Source organism: Chionomys nivalis, chromosome 7 (genome assembly GCF_950005125.1).
Source record: "Chionomys nivalis chromosome 7, mChiNiv1.1, whole genome shotgun sequence".
NCBI classification, from domain to species: domain Eukaryota; kingdom Metazoa; phylum Chordata; class Mammalia; order Rodentia; family Cricetidae; genus Chionomys; species Chionomys nivalis.
Genome location: NC_080092.1, coordinates 52,563,876 through 52,576,295, shown reverse-complemented (window position 1 = coordinate 52,576,295; position 12,420 = coordinate 52,563,876). Strand labels below are relative to the sequence as shown.

At 45.5% G+C, this 12,420-nt stretch overlaps 1 protein-coding gene across 2 annotated transcripts in view; it reads left to right on the top strand.

Moving 5' to 3' along the window:
• Nlrp1 (NLR family pyrin domain containing 1) overlaps positions 1 to 5,035 on the top strand; it is a 30,562-nt gene extending 25,527 nt beyond the window's left edge. For both annotated transcript variants that reach the window (XM_057776450.1, XM_057776451.1), the window contains exons 13-16: positions 15 to 140; positions 3,196 to 3,331; positions 4,029 to 4,073; positions 4,489 to 5,035. In XM_057776450.1, coding sequence (XP_057632433.1) covers positions 15 to 140; positions 3,196 to 3,331; positions 4,029 to 4,073; positions 4,489 to 4,787 — 606 coding nt within the window. In that variant the 3' untranslated portion in view covers positions 4,788 to 5,035. The remainder of the gene's footprint in view (positions 1 to 14; positions 141 to 3,195; positions 3,332 to 4,028; positions 4,074 to 4,488) is intronic.
• The last annotated feature ends 7,385 nt before the right edge of the window (positions 5,036 to 12,420 follow it).

The window sequence follows — 12,420 nt, the reverse complement described above, 5'->3', positions numbered from 1 at the left end:
GTTATCTTCCTTAGGCCATAGATGATGAAGAAATGAAGTTCCAGTTTGTGCGAATACACAAGCCTCCCCCGATGGGTTCCCTTTATGTGGGCTCTCGCTATACCGTGTCTGGTTCAGGGACCATGGAAATTACACCCAAGGTAAGCAACCTGATACTTGCCCTTCACCAAGGTCAGATGTCAGGCTTGGGAAAACCTGTAGGGTGGGTCTCCCAGGAACTCACACTTGAGGTTTGGAGGAAAGCGATTGAGATCCACGGTGAATAGACTAACTAACTAGATATGGATGGACTAAGTTGGGGCATGGTAGTGTTTAGGATGTACTGTGCCAAAGCCATGGAGTCAAATGAACCTGGCCTATTACTCATCATAGGGCATCTCAGTAAAATGGTTCTAGAAAGAAACCCCTGTAGGATGTCTGTCATTTGGTAATTGGCAGGAAGGACTAAGCAAGCCGATTTCCTCTGTCTTGGGTATTGTTACAGAGCAGGGACAATTTCATGACTGATCTCAACAAACTGAATGCTATCATGGTTAAACTAAAGCAAATAGAGTATTGGAATTGTTGAACATACAAGACTCATGTAGTGTGTGCTGTAAGGGTGTTTGGGATCCTATGGGCTCCATGGTAACCTGTTTAAAGAAGATGCTCTGTGCATGTCCAGTGGAAAAGCAGTAATACAGCTGGCCTGCAAGCCTTGGAACACTTTGTACCAACACTGAGATTTAGCTCCGAGTCTGAAATTCTTCCAGGACACCAGGGGCTGCTTTTGGCTTTTTCCTCTCAGTGTATCCTCTCCCAACAGTCTTTGACCAAAAGCTACTGAGCATTAATCTGTATTCCACAAATGTCCATAACTCTCCCAGATTTTCTGCTTGTGAACAGAAAGTATATGTGAATGGTGGTCTGTGGCTGAACCAAAGTTAGATGTGCATGAGTTCAGTCTGAAACATCTATCAGGACACTGGCTGGCAACAGTATTTGAGAACCCAGACAAGCCAGGTGCTGGCACACTGCTTTAGTCCCAGCACTTGAGAGGCAGGGCCAGATAGATATCTGTAAGTTCAAGGCCAGCCTGGTCTATGGTCTACAGAGGTAGTCCAGCACAGCTAGGGCTACACAGAGAAACCCTGTCCAAAAAAAATTTTTTTAAAAACCTAAAAACTAGAAAACAAAATGACAAAACAGGGGCTGAGGCAATGACAGCAAAGTATGATTTCACAGAAGCATGAAGGCCTGAGTTAAGTCCCCCAGTACACAGGTCAAAAGCTACATGTAATTCCAGTGCTGGAGACACAGAGACAGGAGGATCCCTCGGGAAACTGGCCAGCCTAGCAAAAACTAAGGTGGAGCCTTATGAGCAAGATGGTTCAATGGATAAAGACACTTGCCACCACACCTAACAACCTAAGTCTGGTCCCTGGAGCCCACATGGTACATGGAGAGAATTGACTCCATCAAGCTGCCTTCTGACCTCCATATGCACACCGTAGCACATGTACACACACACACACACTGATGGTCCTGTTTAATATTGAGCTAGGTGACAGGTACTGAAAAGGAGGTGATGTCTGCTTTTGAATTGGAAATTAGGAACCAAAGGGTAAATTGGCAAGCTGCTCAGTCTCAGTTTGGAGCCCTCCTGCACATCAGTTGCTAACAACTGATAAGAGAGAGATAATCTATTCATTCAGTGGGTGTTAACCTAGTGCCATGGATATGCTCCAAGGAAGTTAGGTCAGTGGAGCGAACAGATAGACCTGCATGAATAAGAGTAACCAGTACCACTGAGAGCTAGCAAGTAAATACAGCATTGTGAGAGAGTGACTTGGGATCGCTTCTCAGCCTTTTGATCAAGATCAATTGTAGGATCTGCACTTATCAGAGAATGAGTTGGCCACTTCCACTGGCAGTCAGAGAAACACCTCTGAGAAGATGCCACTTGAGTTGAGGCCTCAGTGACATAAAGACTTGAGGCATGTAGGATTCTGAAGTGCATCCGACACAGAACATGTGCAGAGGCACAGAGGTGAGAGCAAGCTTGAAATACCCGGGTGTCAAAGAGGAGGTCAGTGTGACAGAGTTGGTGCATGTAACATAAAATGGGGTCACACTAGAGATAGTATCTCCCAGGGCTCATTGGTCCATTTGACCCTGTTGCAGGGTTTTGATTTTGTTCAAGTACAAAAGACCCCATCATGAACACGACATAAATCATAATCACAAACATTCTGCAGGACTTCATTTACTCTGATAAAGATGTGTCTAGCACTAGGAGAGAATGGATGACAAGCAGGCAAGAGTGGAAGTAGAAACGAGTCAAAGGCTGCAGATGAGAGGCCATGGTAGCTTAACTAAGGAAGCAGCCATGGAGATGAATGGTTGATAGATTCAGGAAACTGACAACACAGGAAACTGTCAGGACCAAAAGGACCATGAGTCTTTGTGGCAGGTATCCAAATCGATCTTGTTGGTAAAGACAACAGGCTTTCATAGACAGGTTGCTATGGGAAGAAAAAGGAACAGGTTACAGATGGGGATCTGAGCACTAACCAGAAGGTTGTACAATTTTCTGAGTTTGAAGAGACTTGGAAAAGGTATTCTTGAAAGACAGTTGGGAATCAAGTCCTCTGTCTTGGATTGGATCTGCCTAGGAAAAGGGATAGATGTAAATTTTCTGTTGACTGGAAACAGTTTAGGTTTAAGACTTGTTAGGAATGAAATTTTGTACTGAAGAAATAAGGGCTTGGGTTCAAGATAGGAAGTAAGGGGGGAAAGTCCCAATTAAAGATGGACAGCCAGGTGGTTGGTGGCACATGCCTTTAATCCTAGCACTCAAGAGGCAGACAGGTAGATCTCTGAGCTCAAGGTCAACCTGGTCTACAGAGTAAGTTCCAAGACAGCCAGGGCTATAAAGAGAAATTCTGTCTAAAGGAAAGAAAAAGATGAAGGGGAAAGTGTTTGGCTTAGAATATGTGAGCACTGCTTTGAGAAAGAGCCCTGAGCTTTCCATGGATTCTCTTCAGGGCTCTCACCCTTCTGAGGGAGGACATGTTGTCAATGTGTTGACTGACTTCGGTGGGAAGGAAAATGTCCTTCTGCAATGGAGTAGGACCCAAAATGTGTTAAAGTGGGAAAAGCCTCATCTTCAGAACAAGCAATGACTTCTCACACAGAGGTTCTTGCTCTCTCCAGGAACTGGAGCTGTGCTACCGGAGCCCCACAGAAGCCCAGCTCTTCTCAGAGATCTATGTTGACTGCTTACAATCAGGGATCCGGCTGGAAATAAAAGACAAGAATGCTGTAGTTTGGGAAACTGTGTTGAAACCAGGTAAATGCAGGACAAATCCAGGGTGTACACATGTAGGAGAAAGATCTATGATGGGCCAGGTGATAAGAAATGTCCCCAGAGAAAGGATGTGGCTCTTTAAGTTACAGAGACACGATTTGATCAGAATTTCAACTCTACCAGAAGTCCCGAGTTTGTTTCCCAGCACCCATGTTTTATGACTACTTATAACTCCAGCTCCAGGGCATCCAGCACCTTCTTCTGGGCTCTGTAGGCACCTACACTCATGTGCATAGGCACACACACAAGCATAATTTAAAATTACAAAAATAATTCTTTAAAAATATTAAAGAGGAAAGGGAATAGATTTCTACTCAAAGTATCAAGTACTTAAAACTATCCTCTGACTTGGTTAGTCCTCCAGGAATTTAATTCAGGCTAAGACAGGCTATCATAGGTTGAGATGATGTTGGAAGAAATTGCTACTATTCATTTAGAAACTATCCTTCTTTTTATTAGTCTAAAATTATAACTTCCGGCTTCCACTTCCTAGAGACATAAGGAAAGAATTCACCTAGATTTTGTCTATGGGTCCATCCTACCCTCATGCCGGATTCTGACAGAATTCGTCTGCAGCTTGTTCTCAGAATCCAGGCATCTAGATGAGAGATTCGGGGTATGTCATGTGAGTTCATAATAGCCCTATTATAGATGCTGCTTCATCTCTCCTTTCCTCTAGGGGACCTCAGACCTGCATCCACCCTGGTCGCTGCAGCCCCTACAGGTCAGTAGCACCTGCCAGACCAGATGAGGTAGTGGGAATTTCAGGGTGCATGCACTATCTGGCTCTGGAGGGAAAGGAAAGAAGAAAAGAGGGGACCCTCTCTTTGTAGACCTCACCAGGGTGGGGTTGGAGAGCTCTACATCCAGAGTCCCCATGCTCCTCACTGCTGGCCATGGGGGCCGTAACACACCTCACTCACAACCTCAATCATGAGCCCTTCCTGTTCCCCTGGGGGTGTCGGGCTGGACGCTGACATGAGGGGAGATGAGGGGTTTCTCTGGTAGTCAAAAGGCTTGCCAGAGTGAGAAGGAAGCCAGTGACACAATGAGATAAGAAACAGAAATGGAGAATGAGCCAGGAGAGGCTCCAGTGGGAGCCTTTCTTGGATCATCACCAGTCTTGCCTTCACCCACAGTTGCCAGACCCTTCCAGCACTTTGTGGACCAGCATCGGGAGCAGCTGGTGGCCCGAGTGACATCAGTGGACCCTGTCCTAGACAGACTACACGGTCAAGTGTTGAGTGAAGAGCAGTATGAGACGGTTCGTGCTGAGGTCACCAATCCCAACAAGATGCGGAGGCTGTTCAGCTACAGTCAGTCCTGGGACTGGGCCAGCAAAAGTCAGTTCTACCAAGCTCTGAAGGAGACCCATTCTCACCTGATCATAGAACTCTGGGAGGTGTGGGCCAGGGCTCTTGGGGAATGGGTATCCTGAAAGCTCAGCAGTTGAAGCCTGAGCCTTGAATCACATTCCTACCTGGTCTTTCTTTTGGCCTCAATCCCACCATCTCTGATCCCTCTTGGCTTTGTCTTGGTCTGTAAAGCTTCCAACAGTCTTGCCAGCTGCAGGATGCATTCTCAGAGATGTCATTATTCCCTCTGGACAGCCTAACTGGGAAAGCCCAGGGGGCCATCTGGGTGACTGTGAGGCATCCTTGGCAGTGGGCATACTTTATCAGTCCACTCAGGATGGTTTACAGTTTAAAACTTAAAAATTCTTTGTTTCTGGAATTGTCCATGTAACATTTTCAGGCCACACTCTACTTTGAGCTAGTTAAAAACCCTGCCGTTTTTTTTTTTTTGACTAGAGTATACAGCGGGCACTGAGCACAATATCTTGATTTCACTGCTTAGTGGGTGAGTGAAGGAGACCAACATCCCACAACTATATGACTAGGAGATGTAGCACTGTATACACATGTCGGGTGGATGGGGGGCCCCCATTGGGAACATCCAGTGCCCAGCAGACTCAAGCCTAGAGAACAAAAAAGCTGCAGACAGCAGACTGCTAACAGTGGTTAAAACAGTAGCAGCAGCCCTAAACAGAAGCAAAGAGCCCCACCACCACCACACACAGAGCTACTGAGCAGTAACACTCAGAGTAACTGTAACACTTCTCAGAACTAAACCAACATTCCACTGCTACCGAGAATTCAAAGCTCTTTCATTTTAATCTCATTTAAAGACCTGATGAACTAAGTGAGCAGCCTGGACACAGCAAGCATCTGCAAACATCACAGCAAAAACCTCTACAGTGTTTCCTACCTCTGTGGAAACAGACTGGTGAAGCTCTGGGGTCTTTCCACCACTGGGTTTGATAGCTCTTCTCTGGTTGGTGCTATTTCTTCACCTTATTTGCATATTCACATTTAGCCAGCTAGGATCTAGCTAGCATCCTGACAACCAGGTCCACACATTTCAGGGCTATAAAGCCAGAACTAAGAACCCATGGAAAAAGAGGAAAGAAAGACTTCCAAGCCTGGTGCTCCAGCTCTCCAGAAAAAGGGGGGAAAAAAAGTCCTTTGTACTTCAAAGAGCCAGACTCCCAAACACCTACCTCACTCATAAAGAAGGCAGACTTGCAGGAGGCTAACTGCACCTGAGGTTTTTCTGTCCTGGGCAAAGCCAGCTTCCAGGACTCAGTTGTTTCTGCCTCAGCCTCCAGGACTTGGCACTGGCTGGTGGCAAAGGGGGAATTCATCCCTGCGACTATTTCCAGCCTCCAAGAACTGCTGCTTCAGAAACTGTGGCTCCAACCTTCCAGACCCTCTGGAGACAGGAGAACAGGAGACAAGCGCTCATGCTCCTCCTGTAGGTACCTACAGACTTGCTCCACAAGGGACTGCTCTTGGCTGGCATCCCAGAGCTCTGCAAGCCGCTGAGCTGGAGCATTTCTCAGAACTGTAAGAACATCACACTGCTACGGAGAGTTCAAACCTGTTTCATTTTAATCCCATGTGGAAGTGTGTTTTAAATTGTTTTGTTCCACTTAAACCTTGCCAATCCCAATTTGAAAAATAACATACCTACCATTTGTACTCATTTCTGTCTACCCACTCCATCCTTGAGGAGAGAGGGACAGGAACGTGGTAGGGACAGAAGACAGTCTCCACCTACCACTTGACAAGCATAAAAAAGGAAAAAAAATTAGGAGGCAAAAACCCACACCATGCCTCAGTCCCATCTACTTCATAAGTATGAGGAGTAAGCCAAATAAACCTTTCCTCCCCCAGTTGCTTTGACCATAGTGTTTAATCACAGCCATAGTAACCCTAAGACAGAAATTGGTACCAGGATAATGAGGTATTGCCGTGAGAGACCTGACCATGTGTTTGGGGGAGGACTGCAGAAGGACTCTGGACTAGAAAACTCATTGATTGAGCTTGGCGGGGCGGGGCGGGGGGGGGGGCTATTCTGTAGGAGCTTTGAAGATAAAAATGTTGATGAACTTTACAAGTCTGAACTGGAGGAGCCTGCAGTTCTAGAAGATCTGCCAATCTTTCCCCTTGGGAAGGAGGGGAACCCAAAAGTGCTGAGTCCTCCCACTTGGGCATACAGGAAACCCCAGGAGCTGCTGAAGTTTTTAGTGGGAGCAGCTAGCCTTGGGCCTTCAGAGCTTGTCCGCTTCTGCCACCTGCAGGACGAAGCCGCAACAGCACCCATAATTCTGAAGAGGGTTGTAAGTAAGCAGAGGAGGAGAAAGCAGACAAGAATCCAGGTGGAGAGCAGTCACAGCTGAGAGCTAGAGTGAGGGCGTCACTGAGAGCCAGCATCCTCCTAAAGACTAATGTCACCCATAGACAAAGGAACACACACACACACACACGCAAATAGTTCCTTGATTAGGTTTCCAGGGCCCAGGCAGCCGATATGGTAACACAAGTTGTTCTAAATAACTTGGTGCCTACCCAAGATAAACGAGTGCACACAGCCATTCAAACACTTGTAAACAATTGGCCAAGAAGTTAAACCTTTAATAGTTAAAAATCTAGACACAACCCCAAACCCACTAACAGATAAATAGAAAGATGCTTTGTGGTGATATGCACACGGCAGAATACTGTATTAAAATTAGCAATTACAAATAAACTGCTGGAATCCACTTATGAGTGAGTACACACCACGTTTCTCCATAGGTCTGGGTTACCTCACTCAGGATGGTTTTTTCTAGTTCCTTCCATTTGCATGTAAATTTCAAGATGTCATTGTTTTTAACTACTGAATAGTACTCCATTGTGTAAATGCACCACATTTTCTTTATCCATTCTTCGGTTGAGGGACATCTAGGTTGTTTCTAGGGTCTGGGTATTACAAATAATGCTGCTGTGAACATAGTTGAGCAAACGTCCTTGTGGTATGGGTGTGTATCCTTCCCGTATATGCCCAACCTGGCTGGGTCTTGCGGTAGGTTGATTTCCAATTTTCTGAGAAACTGCCACACTGATTTCCAAAGTAGCTGTAGAAGTTTGCACTCCCACCAGCAATGGAGGAGGAGTGTTCCCCTTACTTTACATCCTCTCCAACATGTTATATCATTGGTGCTTTTGATCTTATCCATTCTGACCAGTGTAAGATGGAATCTCAGAGTTGTTTTGATTTGCATTTCTCTGAGCATGTCCTTAAGTGTCTTTTGGCCATTTGCAATTCTTCTTTTGAGAATTCTCTGTTTAGATCTGTACCACATTTTTTATTGGATTATTTGGTAATTTGATGTCTAGTTTCTTGAGTTCTTTATATATTCTGGAGTTCAGTTGTCTGTCTGATGTGGGGTTAGTGAAGATCTTTTCCCATTCTGTAGGTTGCTGTTTTGTCTTATTGACCGTGTCCTTTGCTTTACAGAAGTTTCTCAATTTCAAGAAGTCCCATTTATTAATTGTTGCTCTCAGTCTGTGCTACTGGTGTTATATTTAGGAAGTGGTCTCCTGCACCCATGCATTGAAGGCTACTTCCCACTTTCTCTTCCATGAGCGTCAGTGTGGTTGGATTTACATTGAGGTAAAGCAAAGGATAACCAGCTTATAGCCTATGAGAAGCAAATTAACAAGGAGAACCCTAAGAGAAGCATACATGGACCCCCGCCCCAGGAAGGGGAAACCGACAAAATCTCCTGAGAAAATTAGGAAGGGAGGAGAAGGAAGGGTGATAAGGGAAGGAAAGAAGGAGAGGGATAAGGAGAACATGAGGGAATGGGATGCTCAAGAAGGGGGAAGGACAGTGCAGGAGAGAAAGGAAAGAGATATCTTGATTGAGGGAGCCATAAAAGGGCTAGAGAGAAACCTGGCATAGGGAAATTCACAGGAATCCATAGGATGACCCTAGATAAGACTCTAAACAACTGTGGAGAGTTCGCCTTCGCCTTCCCCTGTAACCAGATTGATGACTACCTTAATTGTCATCATAGAACTTTCAACCAGCCACTGATGGAAGCAGATACATAGATCCACAGCGAAGCACTGGGCCTAGCTACCTGAGACCAGCCCAAGAGAGGTAGGAGCGATAATATGAGCAAAGGGGTCAAGACCATGGTGGTGATGCCCACTGAAACAGCTGAGTAGTGAGAGCTCACTAACTCAGGACTGATTGTGGGAGAACCTGCATAGGACCAAACTAGGCCCCCTGAATGTGAGGGACAGTTGTGAGGCTTAGGCAGTCTGTGGGCCACTGGCAGTGGGAGCAGGATTTATCCCTAGTACTTGAACTGCCCTCTAGTAATGTATTCTTTTTGGAGGGATATCTTGCTCAGCCTACATATAGTGAGGAGGGCCTTGGTCTTGCCTCCAAGCAAAGAGTCTGCCTTTATTGACTCCCCATGGGAAGCCTTACCCTTCCTGAGGAGTGAATGGGGAGGGAGCAGTAGGAGAGGAAGGACTGGGATGGGATGGTTATGTAAAATGAGTAAAAATTGTATTAAAAAATTCTTTAAAAAATAAATAAACAGATAACAAAATGAAAAGAAAAAATAAACTATGGGGACGGAACAATGACTCAGCAGTTAAGATCACTGGCTGCTCTTCCAGAGGCCCATATGGCCCACAACTGTCTGTAACTCCAGTTCCAGGGGGTCCGACACCCTCGCACAGACATACGCAGGCAAAATACCAATGCACATAAAATAAAAATAAATAAATTTAAAAAGTAAACCATCAAGGGTAAAAGGGTGGGAGTGTGGACCTGGAAGGGATGGGAAAGTGAGTATGATTAGGTGAAATTCCCAAATAATTAATTAAAATGTTATGTTGGAGAGAGGGGGAAAAAACTACTAAAAAAAATGGTATAAAATTTTTGAAAAGAAAATATTAAATTTAAAATGCTAGAGGAGAAATAAATGCTCACTACATGATCCCAGTTACACAAAATAGTTGAGAATATTGCATTAGCACCTGAGAAAGAACTGTCTCCAGCATCCAGCCCCTCTGTCGCTCACTGCTGGCCTTTCATGCAGGCTCCCTCCATGGTGTTGTAGCTGCCTTATCAGAAGCCATCGCCAGATAAAGCTGCCTAGCTAGCCACCAGAACTATAGGCCACCCGGCCTCGTGTATTGTGTTATAATAACAAAAGTCATATGTCACATGTCTGCTATCCAAGCTACCTAGAAAACTGAGGCAGGAGGCTCACAAGAACTGGAGTTCAGTCTGGGAAGCATAGTAAGACCACAGAGGTCTCCCTGAGATGTGCCTTCATCATGGGGACCAGGGTTTTCTGTTTTGTGAGCAGATAACTATTTTGGGGAGATAATCATATTCAGAAGAGGTTATTGCTCATTACTGGCTGCTAGAGGAAGTATGGGGAGGGACAAAAAGGAGTAGTTCCAAAGGAGCATGAAGATATATGAGAAAATATACAGTTAGGATTGTAATGATGGTGGTTTCATTTTATATGTCAAGGCATTTAATTTATGTATATATACATAGCATGCCACTATTATATTCAAATATATTGAAACGGTAAAACATCTTAAGGTGAGGAACTTGCCGCTGAGGCAGCTCATCCCATTTTCTGTCCAGCTTTGGCTCTGTTCTGCAGCGGGGCGTGCCTTCCTTTCGTGGGAATGATTGGAGCCACATGTCCAATGATACTCCTGTACCAGCTCACGTTATAGTAGGATTAACACTGTGTGTGATGACTAACGTGTCAGACTCAGCACCGCCAAGATTTCCCGGAAGCCTGACCACACCAGGAAGAGACGCGCTGGAACTATGCAAGAAGATTCTGTCCTCCCCACTAACTGGTCACACCGCCCAACTGCTGGAGTCTCACGATGGCTTCACCATGGAGTCCTAGCCTGTTCTCTGTTGTTATAACAGAATACCTGAAGCTCGGTTCTTTGTTTTTTAAAGTCTGGCATGTAGTTCTGGAGGCTAGGTAGGCAGCTTTATCTGAAGATGGCTTCCGCTAAGCCAATTACCGCACCATGGAAGGAGCCTACATAAAAGTCCAACAGTGTCAAAGGTACTGAATGCTTCTAACAACTCACTCTTGGGAACAAATCTATTCTTCAAAGATCTACCCCTCTCTGAAGAAATGAGCATTAATCCCTTCTGAATATGATCATCTTCCACAAAAAGTTATCCGCCCACAAAACAAACGAAGGGGGGGGGGACATGGCCCCTGAGATGAAGGCACATCCCAGAGAGACCTCTGTGGTCAAGGAGCCAGGCACATGCTCACAAGGCAGATTCATGCACACACCAAGGATCCCACTTAGAGAAGAGGTCCCCTGCTGTTCCTAGAAGGAGGGCCTGTCTAGGGGGCGCTGTTTTCATTTCACTCTGGTTCATCTATTTCTGGTTCTCTGTCAGTTTTTGTTTTTGTTGTTTGAGACCAGGTCGAAAGCCCAGACTGGTCTTGAACCCTTTGGGTAGTTGAAGATGATGCTGAACTCCTGGTCCTTCTGCCTCCACGTCCTAAGTGCTGGATTGTAGGCATGCCCCACACTGAGCAGTCACTGGGGGAGTGAGCAGAGTTAAGGTGACCTCAGGGTGAAAGGAATGAAGGACTAAGGCGGTAGGGGCAGAGGGTTATGTGTGATGGCTATTCTGGGTTGTCAGCGTGACTATATCCGGAATAAACTACAATCCAGAAAGGAGGGCACACTTGTGATTCGGATCTCGAGGCAGGAAGACAACACGCCTTTGATACAGGTCTTGAACCTAGAAGACGCAGGCTTTTGAGCTGGATCTTGAGGCGGGATGACACAATCCTTTAATCTAGATCTTGAGACAGGAAGGCACACCTTTAACCTGGGTCAAACCATCTGCTGGAAGCCTATATAAGGACAATGGAAGAAGGGAGGCTAATTATTCCTTGCCTGCTTGCCATCTCCTTGCCAATGCATCGACTCCTTCACTGGCATTGGAGCTTACTTCTTCAGGATTCCAGCATACACAGCAGACCAGCTGAGACACCCAGCTTTGTGGGACTGAGCAGCTACTAGATTCTTGAACTTTCCATTCACAGCCAGCCATTGTTGGACTGCAGCCTGTAAGTCATTCCAGTATATTCCATAGATAGATGATAGAGAGATAGATAGATAGATAGATAGATAGATAGATAGATAGATAGATAGATAGACAGACAGATAGATGAGGTTCATTTCATAATTTAACACAAACCTAACTAAAGACCATTTCCCACAATTGTGAAAAGTCGATATGGAAGGGGGTTTATGAATCCTGTGACTGTCTGTGCTATGCTGAGCTGATGGGGATCCATTGGGAGCTACTGATAGGTTAGCCCCAGAAGATAGGAGCCTGAAAGAGGAGAGTGGGCGAAAGGGACTGAATAGACAAGAGCACGACACTGCTGGAGAGAAATTGATGGGAAGAGTCTGGCAGAAGCTTAGATGCTATGATGTTATTCAGAAGTCCAGCCCTGTCCCTAGTTGCCTAGCAACCGCTGTTGAGCATGTGGTTGCTAAACAATATAGGCCCAGCTAGACAATGGGATAAAGACCTTAGAGCGTGTGGGCACTGATCAGAATGTCACAAGGTATTGCTGACAACAGCCACCAGGCCCTGTTACTTATATTTTCTCATGTCCTAATTGCTTTTGACACACACAAAAATAG